This window comes from Lepidochelys kempii, chromosome 2, assembly GCF_965140285.1.
Source record: "Lepidochelys kempii isolate rLepKem1 chromosome 2, rLepKem1.hap1, whole genome shotgun sequence".
Taxonomy (NCBI): domain Eukaryota; kingdom Metazoa; phylum Chordata; order Testudines; family Cheloniidae; genus Lepidochelys; species Lepidochelys kempii.
In genome coordinates this window covers 75,680,645-75,693,634 of record NC_136381.1, presented here as the reverse complement: position 1 = coordinate 75,693,634, position 12,990 = coordinate 75,680,645, and the positions used below count along the sequence as shown (strand labels likewise).

The 12,990-nt window shown below is 39.2% G+C and overlaps 1 protein-coding gene across 4 annotated transcripts in view; it reads left to right on the top strand.

Annotated features, from left to right (window-relative positions):
* The window catches only part of ASXL3 (ASXL transcriptional regulator 3), a 130,639-nt gene that overhangs the window by 106,489 nt on the left and 11,160 nt on the right, over window positions 1-12,990 (top strand). For all 4 annotated transcript variants that reach the window (XM_073331281.2, XM_073331277.2, XM_073331280.2 and 1 more), the window contains 3 exons: window positions 2,077-2,173; window positions 2,678-2,783; window positions 10,605-12,561. In XM_073331281.2, the coding sequence (XP_073187382.1) occupies window positions 2,077-2,173; window positions 2,678-2,783; window positions 10,605-12,561 (2,160 nt within the window). The remainder of the gene's footprint in view (window positions 1-2,076; window positions 2,174-2,677; window positions 2,784-10,604; window positions 12,562-12,990) is intronic.

Genomic DNA, 12,990 nt, shown 5'->3' with positions numbered 1-12,990 from the left:
TTCTCCTCTAGTTGGAGTGGTTTGACTTTCTGGATCATTAAATTGTTTTTTGTGTAATTTAGGAACTGTTTGTTTAATGTCTTACTGTTATATTTTTTTTACCCAACAGATGTTTGTTAAAATCTCCCGTGGGCACTAGAGCCTAAGAAATTAGTCTAGAATTGTTTGTTTTGTGTCCTGTTCTCGTGATCTCTAAGTGGTGTCCACAGTAATTTCTGCTTTGTTTTTCATTCCTTGCATCTTTACCCAAAGAATTTGTACACCATATATTTGGTCATCTAAATGTATCTCTGTAGGAGTATATAGAAACTAAATTCTCACCTTCTTTATCAGTTCCTCTTTCTTGGATGTAGATCATCTTCTCTCTTTGGAATCTCCACTTTGGTTCACGCTAGACCCTTGAGCTGATCAAAGTAATGCTTGCCTCAGCCTTGGTCCCTTTACGTGTGTGGGGTGTAGAAGCTCTGCAGCGACAGTACATTAAGCTTTGGTGCAGGAAAGGAAGTAGCATATTACTTGCCAGCAACTGCTTCTGTTGTATTGACTTTGCAGGGAAATGCCATTGCTGTGTTCAGACAAAAAAGAGAAGCAGCTTAAGGCACCAACCCTGCACGGAGAACCACCCAGACAGACACATGTGTCCTCACTGAGCCACACTGAAGTCAGTGGGGGTCCTTTATAGTTTTCCCTGCAGGATTGAGGCACCCAGCTCCCAGACTCCACCTTGATCAGTCTATCTGTTTTCACTACTTTGCATTTTAAAACATGTTCTTTAGTTCATAAAACAGAGTATTATGGGTTAGGTCATAAGCTGTGAAATGATTAAATTGGTAAAACTATGCCGGAGAGTGAGAGCAGCATTAGTTGTAAATCAGGAAAATAACAAGGTAGATATGGTTAAATATTATTAAATGTGGCTGTGACATCTGCTTCCTTCTCTATTTCCAGATTTGGGATGGAGGAGGGCAGTTGGAGTTATGTTCATAGTTAAAATTAGTGTGCTAGCATGCTGAGAATTGTGATGCTTTGCATTAGCAGATGACAGAGAAAGCAATCAAACGTTTATCTCTTAGCAACCTGAAAGGATGTGTATAATGAACTGTATTGAGCATGAGGTACCTTTTGACCTGAACAAATTGGCTCCTACTAAAGCCCTTTCTGTCTGGTGTTTTTATCTTTGTTGTAGTTGCTGTTACAGGAAAATTATTATAGATGTGAGGTTACACATTTTATTTATTGTAATGCATTTTATTTATTGATTTTCCTAGCTAATAAATTATTAGCTACTGTATTTCAACATGCACCCATGAAATTAAAAAGAAAATGTGTCCAGTACGCCATAAAAAGAGACTCAATACTAAATTGTTTTAATCACTTATTGCAGATGAGGTAGATCAAATAATATTTTCATAATGACTCTGTTTTACATATGTAGAAAGTAAAAATCATTACTATTTTAGCACACCCACCATTTTCACCCTTTTGATGCCTATAAAATAACATTTACAGGGTTTTTGCTGCTTTTGTTTTTATTGATAATGTTATACTAGTTTTTTTTCTTTCTTTTTATGTTTTTGTTAAGGAAAATTGTTTTTCTCCACCCTGCTGTCAGCAAGTAGGGTATATTAGATGTCCTGAGAACTAGGTTTCTTCAGCACAGATAAATATGATAAAGTTACTGCCTTTGTTACATTTAATTAGTTTGTTTCGGTACTGTATTCCAGGAAGATGCACAAGAACAATAATGATCTGGATTTTTGATTGTGTACAACAATTCTAGGCATATTAGGCCCAAGGTAGATGGCTGTGATTAAACCACATCAATCAGTTGTAAATTGAGTGATCGTCAGGAATACTCATGATTTATGAAGTAGGCACATAGATGCTGGATTAGGCCACTTGAATTTACAGTAATGACTATACTGAAAATGCTGTTTTAATACTAGTAGTTGATTTCCTTTGTTATTCCCACTTCCTATCCCTTCCCATTCCCCTTAATTGGAACTCTATTCTTATGTAATCTTAGTTGAAGCTATTTCTGACAGTGTCTTCTGCTACCATCGGCTTATTTTCTAGATGGGAAGTGATGGAGTTTTGCGCCTCAGTAGTTCCGCTCTAAATAATGAATTCTTTGCATATGCAGCACAAGGGTGGAAACAACGATTGGCAGAAGGTAACTCTCTACTTGTTCCAAATATTTACCAAATATTAATTTTTATGAAGGATGCCTTTTTTTCTTAGCCAAAATAAAAAAAGATGCATATTGAGAAATACTTTTAGAATGGAAAATGCAGTACAGCAGAAATTCAGCAACACTAATTGCTGATTCAGTTTTGAATTTATTCTAGAGAATCTCTTTTCAGTTAATAATTTTATAGTTTGCTATGGCCGCTTATTTGAGCAGTTTAAAAATAACTAAATAGGCATTTCCATCACTGTCAGCTTTGGAAACATAAATGCATGTGACTAAATCCCACCAACATACTTTGGAAATACCGAAGTTATATGCTAATTGCAATCTTGCAGGTCACACTCACCTTTGTTTTGCATTGAATTCTTGTTCAGATGGCTATAAGAAAGAACAGTATATCTGTGTATCTTCATACAATATATAATGGTCCCATATTAGAGTAAACCTTGACAACTTTTATTCAATATGTTAGTATTTGTTTTTTAGGAGAATTTACTCCAGAAATGCAGTTGCGCATCAGACAAGAGATTGAAAAGGAAAAGAAAACAGAACCTTGGAAGGAAAGGTTCTTTGAAAGGTTTTATGGTGAAAAGTAAGTATTGGACCAAAAACCATTTTGTTTCATTTCCTTTTAGAAGGAAATGAAAATATTGTTCTGTGCTTCACATAGTACAGTCAGATATGTTGTAAAACTCAATAAACCAGTTATCAAAGGCAGTAGTTCCCCAATATAAGAAAGTGTGGGTACAATTATAGTGGCATAGCAGCGTTTACATTAAAAATGCATTTTATGGGGTTGAGAACTCATCCACAAACCTTCATTCTGTGCAGAATTTAAGACATGGCGTCTGAACATGGGAATCATTTTTATTTTAAAAGTATTGTAATAAGCCAGTTTTTGCCTGAAATTATAAACAAAGCTTTTACAAAACCAAAGACCAACAGAGATGTTTCTATGACATTTTTAAAAAGTCAGTTCAAAAAAATAAGTCTCCTAAGGTGTTTCTGACCCAGATATTCCAGCATTGTGCTGGTGCACACAATAGGTAGGTGAAATTGACTGTAGAATAAGTTGACAAAACTGAAACGGAGTAGTCTAATTTTATTTCCTGATATGAGGTACGAAAACAAAACAAATATCAGAAGAGGGGTAAAGTGAATTAGATGCATCGGACCAAACGCTCAGCTGGTGTAAGTCAGAACAGCTCTGACGTCAGTATAGCTATCCCAGTTTACAGCAGCTGTTTACAGCCCTTAAATTCTTTCTGTTTTAAAAACCTGATATAGGTAAGGAAATTTGTTAATGTTTTTTAAACCTGAGAATGTCCTTTTAAATAGCTTCTAAAAAGTCAGGCCAGTGCTCTTTGACTTATGTAGATGTTAAAATATAGAATTATGTTGAGTTTTTTGTTTTTTTATGTAATTTTTTGTGCACTTGTAACTTTAAAGTGGCTTCAGTTTATAACTTAGAAAATACATCCTATGTAAAATTTGTGTGGATAATATATGGGTTTAATAGACAGAAAAGGCCCAAAGGAGCCATTATAATGTGTGGGATTGTTTATATTGTAAAACCGCTTTTGTTTACTTAAGCAATCAAGGACATTCAGAGACCAAAACCTACATATACATAAAATCAGGAACTAAAGCGTTGTGCCTGGCCATTACAGGATAGGAGCTACCTTGCACGATTTCACACCAATTCAGTATTTAGGTGAAACAAGGCAGCAGATTAAAAGACTGAATTTCAAGCTTAACTTTACATTTCCTTGCTAGCAGCTTCCTCACAACATGAGCATTATCATTTTATTTGTTAACATACTGTGATGCCTTAGTGTAACAGAACTGCTCTTTTTGATCAAGTGGCAAAGCATTTTCCTTGAAAGGCTAGAGACCAGGATATAGTCCAGCTGTAAACCTCTTTATTTAAATATATGTAAAGCTAGCCATTTGTTTATGGAGTCTGTGGCCTTTAATTATGCATGTTAATATACAAGTCAGAGTTACAGAACTCTGCTCTAAGAGGAGAGCTGTTTTGAAAGGTTGCCTTGGGACTTTCTGCTGTAATTAGAAGCTTAAGCACAAACGAAGCAAAATTATTAGCTTATTTTAAAGGACAGTGTTCCAAATGCACTGATGAGCAACATGTCCATGGGGGGTAGTATTAATTATGTTAAAAGGAACTAGCAGTCCTGCCTTGCTAGCTGAAAGTTGGGTACCAAGACCAACAGATAAGGTTCAGTCTGCAATGACAGTGACACATGGCAGTACTGAAGGTAGGTTTTTGACATCCAGCTAGGAATACCGGGTGTCGTCATACTCACAATTTCTTCTGACCATTAGACTGAACCTGTTTTTCTCCACCTGTTCTGTTTCATGTGCATGTTTCTTATCTGGCTAATCTGCGGGCACCAGCTGTTTCACCCCTCTAGGTCTCCCTACTTCTTGACTTGTCTCAAGTGTTGTTGTCTTGGTGGACTACTTTTTGTCTGGCTACATCTTTACTCGAGTTCAGTCTACTTGCTGCTTACTACCTTGTTATGACTTGGGTTTTTTAAACTTGTTTTGAATATGGTTTGGATTGAGTGCCTTCAAATACTTTGATTCCATTGAAGTGGAAGCTCTTAGAATCATAGAATCATAGAATATCAGGGTTGGAAGGGACCTCTGGAGGTCATCTAGTCCAACCCCCTGCTCAAAGCAGGACCAATCCCCAATTAAATCATCCCAGCCAGGGCTTTGTCAAGCCTGACCTTAAAAACTTCTAAGGAAGAAGATTCTACCACCTCCCTAGGTAACGCATTCCAGTGTTTCACCACCCTCCTAGTGAAAAAGTTTTTCCTAATATCCAATCTAAACCTCCCCCACTGCAACTTGAGACCATTACTCCTTGTCCTGGCCTCTTCTACCACTGAGAATAGTCTAGAACCATCCTCTCTGGAACCACCTCTCAGGTAGTTGAAAGCAGCTATCAAATCCCCCCTCATTCTTCTCTTCTGCAGACTAAACAATCCCAGTTCCCTTAGCCTCTTCTCATAAGTCATGTGTTCCAGACCCCTAATCATTTTTGTTGCCCTTCGCTGGACTCTCTCCAATTTATCCACATCCTTCTTGTAGTGTGGGGCCCAAAACTGGACACAGTACTCCAGATGAGGCCTCACCAATGTCGAATAGAGGGGGACGATCACGTCCCTCGATCTGCTCGCTATGCCCCTACTTATACATCCCAAAATGCCCTTGGCCTTCTTGGCAACAAGGGCACATGCTGACTCATATCCAGCTTCTCGTCCACTGTCACCCCTAGGTCCTTTTCCGCAGAACTGCTGCCTAGCCATTCAGTCCCTAGTCTGTAGCTGTGCATTGGGTTCTTCCGTCCTAAGTGCAGGACCCTGCACTTATCCTTATTGAACCTCATCAGATTTCTTTTGGCCCAATCCTCCAATTTGTCTAGGTCCCTCTGTATCCTATCCCTGCCCTCCAGCATATCTACCACTCCTCCCAGTTTAGTGTCATCCGTAAATTTGCTGAGAGTGCAATCCACACCATCCTCCAGATCATTTATGGAGATAATGAACAAAACTGGCCCCAGAACCGACCCCTGGGGCACTCCACTTGACACCGGCTGCCAACTAGACATGGAGCCATTGATCACTACCCGTTGAGCCTGACAATCTAGCCAACTTTCTACCCACCTTATAGTGCATTCATCCAGCCCATACTTCTTTAACTTGCTGGCAAGAATACTGTGGGAGACCGTGTCAAAAGCTTTGCTAAAGTCAAGAAACAATACATCCACTGCTTTCCCTTCATCCACAGAACCAGTAATCTCATCATTGAAGGCGATTAGATTAGTCAGGCATGACCTTCCCTTGGTGAATCCATGCTGACTGTTCCTGATCACTTTCCTCTCATGTAAGTGCTTCAGGATTGATTCTTTGAGGACCTGCTCCATGATTTTTCCAGGGACTGAGGTGAGGCTGACTGGCCTGTAGTTCCCAGGATCCTCCTTCTTCCCTTTTTTAAAGATTGGCACTACATTAGGCTTTTTCCAGTCATCCGGGACTTCCCCCATTCGCCAAGAGTTTTCAAAGATAATGGCCAATGGCTCTGCAATCACAGCCGCCAATTCCTTTAGCACTCTCGGATGCAACTCGTCCGGCCCCATGGACTTGTGCACGTCCAGCTTTTCTAAATAGTCCCTAACCACCTCTTTCTCCACAGAGGGCTGGCCATCTATTCCCCATGTTGTGATGCCCAGCGCAGCAGTCTGGGAGCTGACCTTGTCCGTGAAGACAGAGGCAAAAAAAGCATTGAGTACATTAGCTTTTTCCACATCCTCGGTCACTAGGTTGCCTCCCTCATTCATTAAGGGGCCCACACGTTCCTTGGCTTTCTTCTTGTTGCCAACATACCTGAAGAAACCCTTCTTGTTACTCTTGACATCTCTCGCTAGCTGCAGCTCTAGGTGCGATTTGGCCCTCCTGATTTCATTCCTACATGCCCGAGCAATATTTTTATACTCTTCCCTGGTCATATGTCCAACCTTCCACTTCTTGTAAGCTTCTTTTTTATGTTTAAGATCCGCTAGGATTTCACTGTTAAGCCAAGCTGGTTGCCTGCCATATTTACTATTCTTTCGACTCATCGGGATGTTTTGTCCCTGTAACCTCAACAGGGATTCCTTGAAATACAGCCAGTTCTCCTGGACTCCTTTCCCCTTCATGTTAGTCCCCCAGGGGATCCTACCCATCCGTTCCCTGAGGGAGTCGATGTCTGCTTTCCTGAAGTCCAGGGTCCGTATCCTGCTGCTTACCTTTCTTCCCTGGGTCAGGATCCTGAACTCAACCAACTCATGGTCACTGCCTCCCAGATTCCCATCCACTTTTGCTTCCCCCACTAATTCTTCCCGGTTTGTGAGCAGCAGGTCAAGAAAAGCTTCCCCCACCCCCAGTTGGCTCCTCTAGCATTTGCACCAGGAAATTGTCACCTACGCTTTCCAAAAACTTCCTGGATTGTCTATGTCTTGATAGCTCCGATTCTTTATGAGCTATTTCTCAGGTGTGTTGGCAGCAAACTGGATCGCACCTTGGGATCTGACCAATTTTCCTTTCTAGTCAGTTTGGTGATTTTGTTATGGCCTCAGCTGAGTTAACTGCTTATAAATATTCCATTACTTGGCTCTCAAGTTGCATCATCTACCTGGAGATTAATCTTTAATAAATTGAGAATCTTTGGGATCACCCTGTTTAAACCCCCTTTGAATTCATAGCTTTAGACTGTACCCAAGAGCCCTTCCATCTATTTGCCAGACTCTGTGTATTACATAACACATAGCAGTCTCCTTCCTGTTGTTCACATTCATCCATTTTATTTTCTGTTTTCTCCATGAACGTTCTGCTTCTCTTAGAAATAGTAAATCTTTGATCAACTGATGTACTTAATCATGACCAGATGCTGTGTAATTCCAGATATATTAACTATTAGCACTTTTAGAAAAAACATGATTGTCACCTGATGAATCTGACTCCAGTGGTCTGCAGTGACTATCTCTTGTCCCACTCTCAGAGATTAAAGTGGCTGTGGTGATGCTAACAGGTTGTGTTATCCCTAGGCACTGGCTTTCGACCTGTGTTCTCTGAATTTTAATGTTGTTTAAAATTCTTAAGAAATGCCAAATAGTTTCACTGATTTCCCTTTAATATGGATTACTGTATCATCCTCCGTGTACCTTTGATGGCTATTTTTAATTTCAAGACTGGCTGTCCGACTTTACCAAATAATTCCACACTTGCCAAGTAGAAATAGTTTCAGTACAGTGAACACCTTTACCATCAATCTAATACTTTCCATCAGGGGTCAGCAACATGTCTGTACGTGGAAAAACTTTGAGGTCCATGATAATTTTTCAAAAAATTGAATGACTAAATGGCATAACCTCCCCCCCACAACCCAATGTCCATCACTAGCTACGGTAATTTTGTCAAGTGTCCGTCGCACAACATGGTGGTGCCGACCCCTGCTTTCCATGCAACTGCAGTCTTGGTGTCTTGCTATCTTTAAAACAGTGGAAAGACCAGCCACTTATGCAGGCTGCTTTTGTCTTAGACCCTGTGATCTTAAGGCTTTCCTTTGTTGCAAGCTTCTTCCTCCACTGTTTTCTGAGCCCATGGGAACATCTTTTAAGTCATAATATCAAAAATAGTATTGCCTTATGCCTTTACTGAATACATGCCATTAAAAGGGCATTGTCAGATTAAAAATAATGGGGTAGATTCAGCGGATTAATCCCTCCTCTTTTTTATTTCCACTGTCTCTCTTCCCCTTCATTTAAATTACTAGGATGCCTGTTTTTGAGAATCACTTCTGTGCTGATTATGTTGAGCTTTCTCTTGCATTTTCTAATTCTTCTGCTGATATGTTTTTTCTATATTACAATATTTTTCTATTCTGTATTCTATTTTTCCTATATTCAGGGGTGCTGGAACAATTTTTATAGTGGGGGTGCTGATCCTGGAATGTATTTGGTGTCTGTTACTGCTACTTCAAGCCAGGGGTGTGGCAGCAACCCCAGCACCACTGCCTACATTACTAAGTAATTGGTAGACGTTTTATGTCAAATGCTCCAGAATGTCCTCATATTTAACAAGGCTAAAAACAAGGTCCTCTTACTGGCTTTCAGTTGTGCAGTACCTTCCCCACTGCCTCCCTCCCTTTCTTGAGACTGGCTTTGCTTCTCCATTCAAGAGACTGAGAATTCTTTTTGGTTACTGATTATTGATTGATTATTTTTATAACATGATTGTTGTTGCGTAGTCAACAATGCCATCTATTCAGAATTCCTAAAGTGTGCTACTAAAAATGTTGATTCATTCCATGATTATTCCATACTTGGAGCTGTTACAGAATTGGTTGGTCTCTAAGGTGCCACAAGTACTCCTTTTCTTTTTGCAAATACAGACTAACACGGCTGTTACTCTGAAACCTTCCTATTTCCTGTCACCCTCTGCAAATTATTCAAAACCATTGTTTGCTTAATTTCCTGATACCCTTCGTTCTTGCACATCACTCACTTGTTTATTCAGTTACGTTGTCTTATTAAATGGAGGATGAGGATCAATCTTCTGTTATTGGCATGTGATTCTGAAGACCATTATACCCCTCTTACCACGACAGCCTAGCATTTGTGTATTCTCCAGCGCTCTGGAGTGTCACATTGCTGCTGGTATGGTCACCCATGGCCTGCTCCAAAAGGTGCTGAGTATTCTCCAGCCCCATTATCTTTGTTCAGAAATGAGGGTGCAGGATCATGCTCTCTTTATATTTTCTCTCAGCATCTCTTGTTTCTAAATTCAGTTGTCATTTTTCAGCCTAAACCAATGACTTTTATAATTTTTTTACCAATATCTGCAACTCTTAGCTGTGTTTTAGTTTTATTTGTCTGAAGCAATAGAATTATATGTAAATTAATATATAATATTTTAGGTAAGAAAGGGATTAAGAAAACATCCTAAAATGGAAGTGTAACCAAGGGCCCACACTGACTTTTTGCATATAAACGCCTCATTTATTTTTTATTTAAGAATGTTAAAGGTTTTTTTATTATAGAGAAATCTGAGGAGTTGTGTATGCATAGACATAAATATTAAAAAACTGAAAGTTTATTATCTTAAAATAATGCTGCTTTATATGCATCTCAAATAGAATGGAATCAAAAACAGGAGCTTGCCACTGATCTTTTCTTACTTTGTGTAGTAGACTCTTGATTGGAAAATAAATGAAGATGAAATGGGATTCTTTTAATCTTCATTGCAAAAAAAATGAAATGATTAGAAGTTTCTAAATAGAAAAGAAACAGTTAATCAGCTTGAGGCAAGAATGAGTTTCTGAAGTGCAGCTTTTCCTGTTAATTTAGGCAAAAGTGATATTAATAGAAATATTTTTTCTGAACTGTTTTTAAATTTCAAACCAAAACTGTTTTCACTGGATTTAAACAATTCTCCTGCAATACTTGTAGTGCCACTATAGCAGCATTGTGCTGGAATATGAAAATCAGAAAGGGAAATGGAGTATAAATAAAAGTGAAACTAAATGGTTTCCATTTTATGTGCAATTTGAATGAAATGCCAAATGGTTAAATAATAAGTAAATTGCATTTTTAAAATTCCTGAAGTTTTACTAATCAAAGGTAATATAAGTAATACAGGTAAGGAAATTTGTTTTCCTAAATATATAAGGCCAAATCCTCAGCTAGTGTAAATTGCATCACTCTGTTGAATCTACTCCATTATTTTTTATATGACAATGCCCTTTTAAAGGCATGTATTCAGTAAAAGCATAGGACAAAAATCCAAGTCATTGTTTACTTCTGTCTGTGATTACATGACCTTTTTAACTTAAGTGGTTTGTATTTTAGGTTGGGAATGTCAATAGAAGAATCTATGAAGCTCACTTCAGGACAGAACAGTGATGAAGATGAGAGTAGTTTGCTGTGTGGATCTTCTGGTATACCTGGTCCTTCTAAACAAACAACTCTTGAGGACCATGAAGAGAAAAGCATGAAAATTCCACCCCTTCCTGAAAGAGATTTCTGTCAGTCTCTTCGTAATGTGGAACAGGTTCCAGTCAAGGATCTAATGGTGGAATCAGATTCAGAGGATATATTGGTACCTGACGAATCTGTAATTCAGGAAGAGATTGCTGAGGAGGTTGAGACAAGTATCTGTGAATGCCAAGAGGAGAACCATAAAACAGAAAATGAGTTTTCTGAGGAGCCAGTAAGCCCAGCTGGTACTAATGAAGAAGTAGAAGCAGTGCCACTTGCAGACAACTCAGCATCCTGTGTTGTGATGAATGATGTAATTGATACTTTGTCTCACATTGAAATTAAAGTGGAGTTGAAATCAGAATGTCCTCAGGAAGACATGTCAGTTGTGATTGATCAGCTGGAGGATTGCTTATCACCTGCACAATCTGCTTCATCAACAAACTCTGTCAGTGATACAGCAGAGAGGGATTCTGAGTCTACAAAAGAGCTAAGTGCTCCAGAAACACAAAACTCTGCTCTAGAAGGCTCATTGTTCACTGATGGAGGCATTGCTGTTGATATGGAGCTACAGAGTGACCCTGATGAACAGTTATCTGAAAATGCTTGTATTTCTGAAACTTCCTTTTCCTCTGAAAGCCCAGAGGGACCTTGTATCGGTATTGCCTCTCCAGGAGGTGACACACAGTCCACTTCAGAGGAACCCTGTACTCCAGCATCTCATGAAACAGCTTGTTCATCTGAGGCAGCCAGCAGTGAAAATATTGAACCTGATAGTCAGCAAAAGACCATTGAAGAAAGCCTGCACACACCTTTAATGTCAGAAATATCTCCAGTGTCCACTTCACCTGTAACCTCAGAAGTATCTCTGACATCAAACTTACCTTTGACATCAGAGGCATCACCAGCTTCTAATTTACCTTTAACATCAGAAACCTCTCCAATGTCTGATTTACCATTAACCTCAGAAACCTCTTCTGTGTCTTCTGTACTTCTAGCTTCTGAAACATCTATGGCAACCAGTTTACCTTTTCTGTCGGAAACCTCTCCAATTTCTAATTCCCCACAGAGTGAAAGACTTATTCTGCAACAAAGGAAATCACCATGTTTATCTGAAGAATCCCTCTCCCCTTTAAAAGAAGAAACTTCAACCATTCCTGAGGCATCTCAAGAGGAAAATCTTATTGTGCAAGAAAAACTGATTCAGAGTACAACTGAAACTATGAAAATGGGTCCGCTATCGAATATACCTGAAAGTTCAATATTGGAAGAGCCCCAAAGCAAAAATCTTACTCAATCGTGCAGATCACATACTGAAATTGAGAAATCTTACATTGCTTCCATTTCAGAACTTTCTTCTCCAGAAGTGATCAAAATTAAAAATCATCATGTTCAGCAAAGAGCGGAAAAGAAAGGTGTGCTCTCATCATTAGAGATTGCTGTCGTATCAGAAGGGACGGTGGGCAAAAGCACCGAACTCCTTCCAGTTAAACCACATGATAAAGTATATACCTCATCTCTAGAAAAGACTTCATTCTCAGAAGTGTGCAGAAGTAAGTCACACAAACAACAAAGCAGTGTACAGATCCGGCTGGAGAGTTCCCATTCGTCTAAGTTATTAGAACCCACAAAATCATCTGAAGTAAGAATTGAAAATAGAGATGCAGAGATCCCGAAGAGGAAGACTGCAGAGCAGCACAGTTTTGGAATCTGTAAAGAGAAGAGAGCTAGAATAGAAGACGATCAGTCTAATCGTAACGCTCCGTTGATGAGTCCATCTGAGAAAGAGCAGCCACCCAGAGAAGAGCCCCGAGTCCCACCCCTCAAGGTAGAGTGGTAGTAAAAGCCTACTGAGTCAGAAGGCTAAAGATTAATTATCTGCTGATTGCCTCTGGATTTGTTTGTTACTCTTAAATATTTGGTATAGGGAGAGAAAGATAAGCAATTTCCAATACCTCTCTTTCTGTGTTGCACAGTTTGAATTACCTCACTTTTGTTGCAAAAGTACTTTCATGTGAGGGCAAACAATCCAAATATATATGACTTAAAAATAAATCCATGGACTTTTCCATTGTTTCTTAGTATATTTGCTAATTCCCCAGTCTACAGTATTCAAGATTAAGCAAGGGCTTGCTCTCTGTCTGTTTTTCTTTGTTACATCAGAGTCATTTTTGTTACAACTGGTCAATTCCTCAGTTCTGCAACGGGACCCAGATTGAAGCCAGAGAGGCTCTATATGGAGTAACAGCCTGTGCTT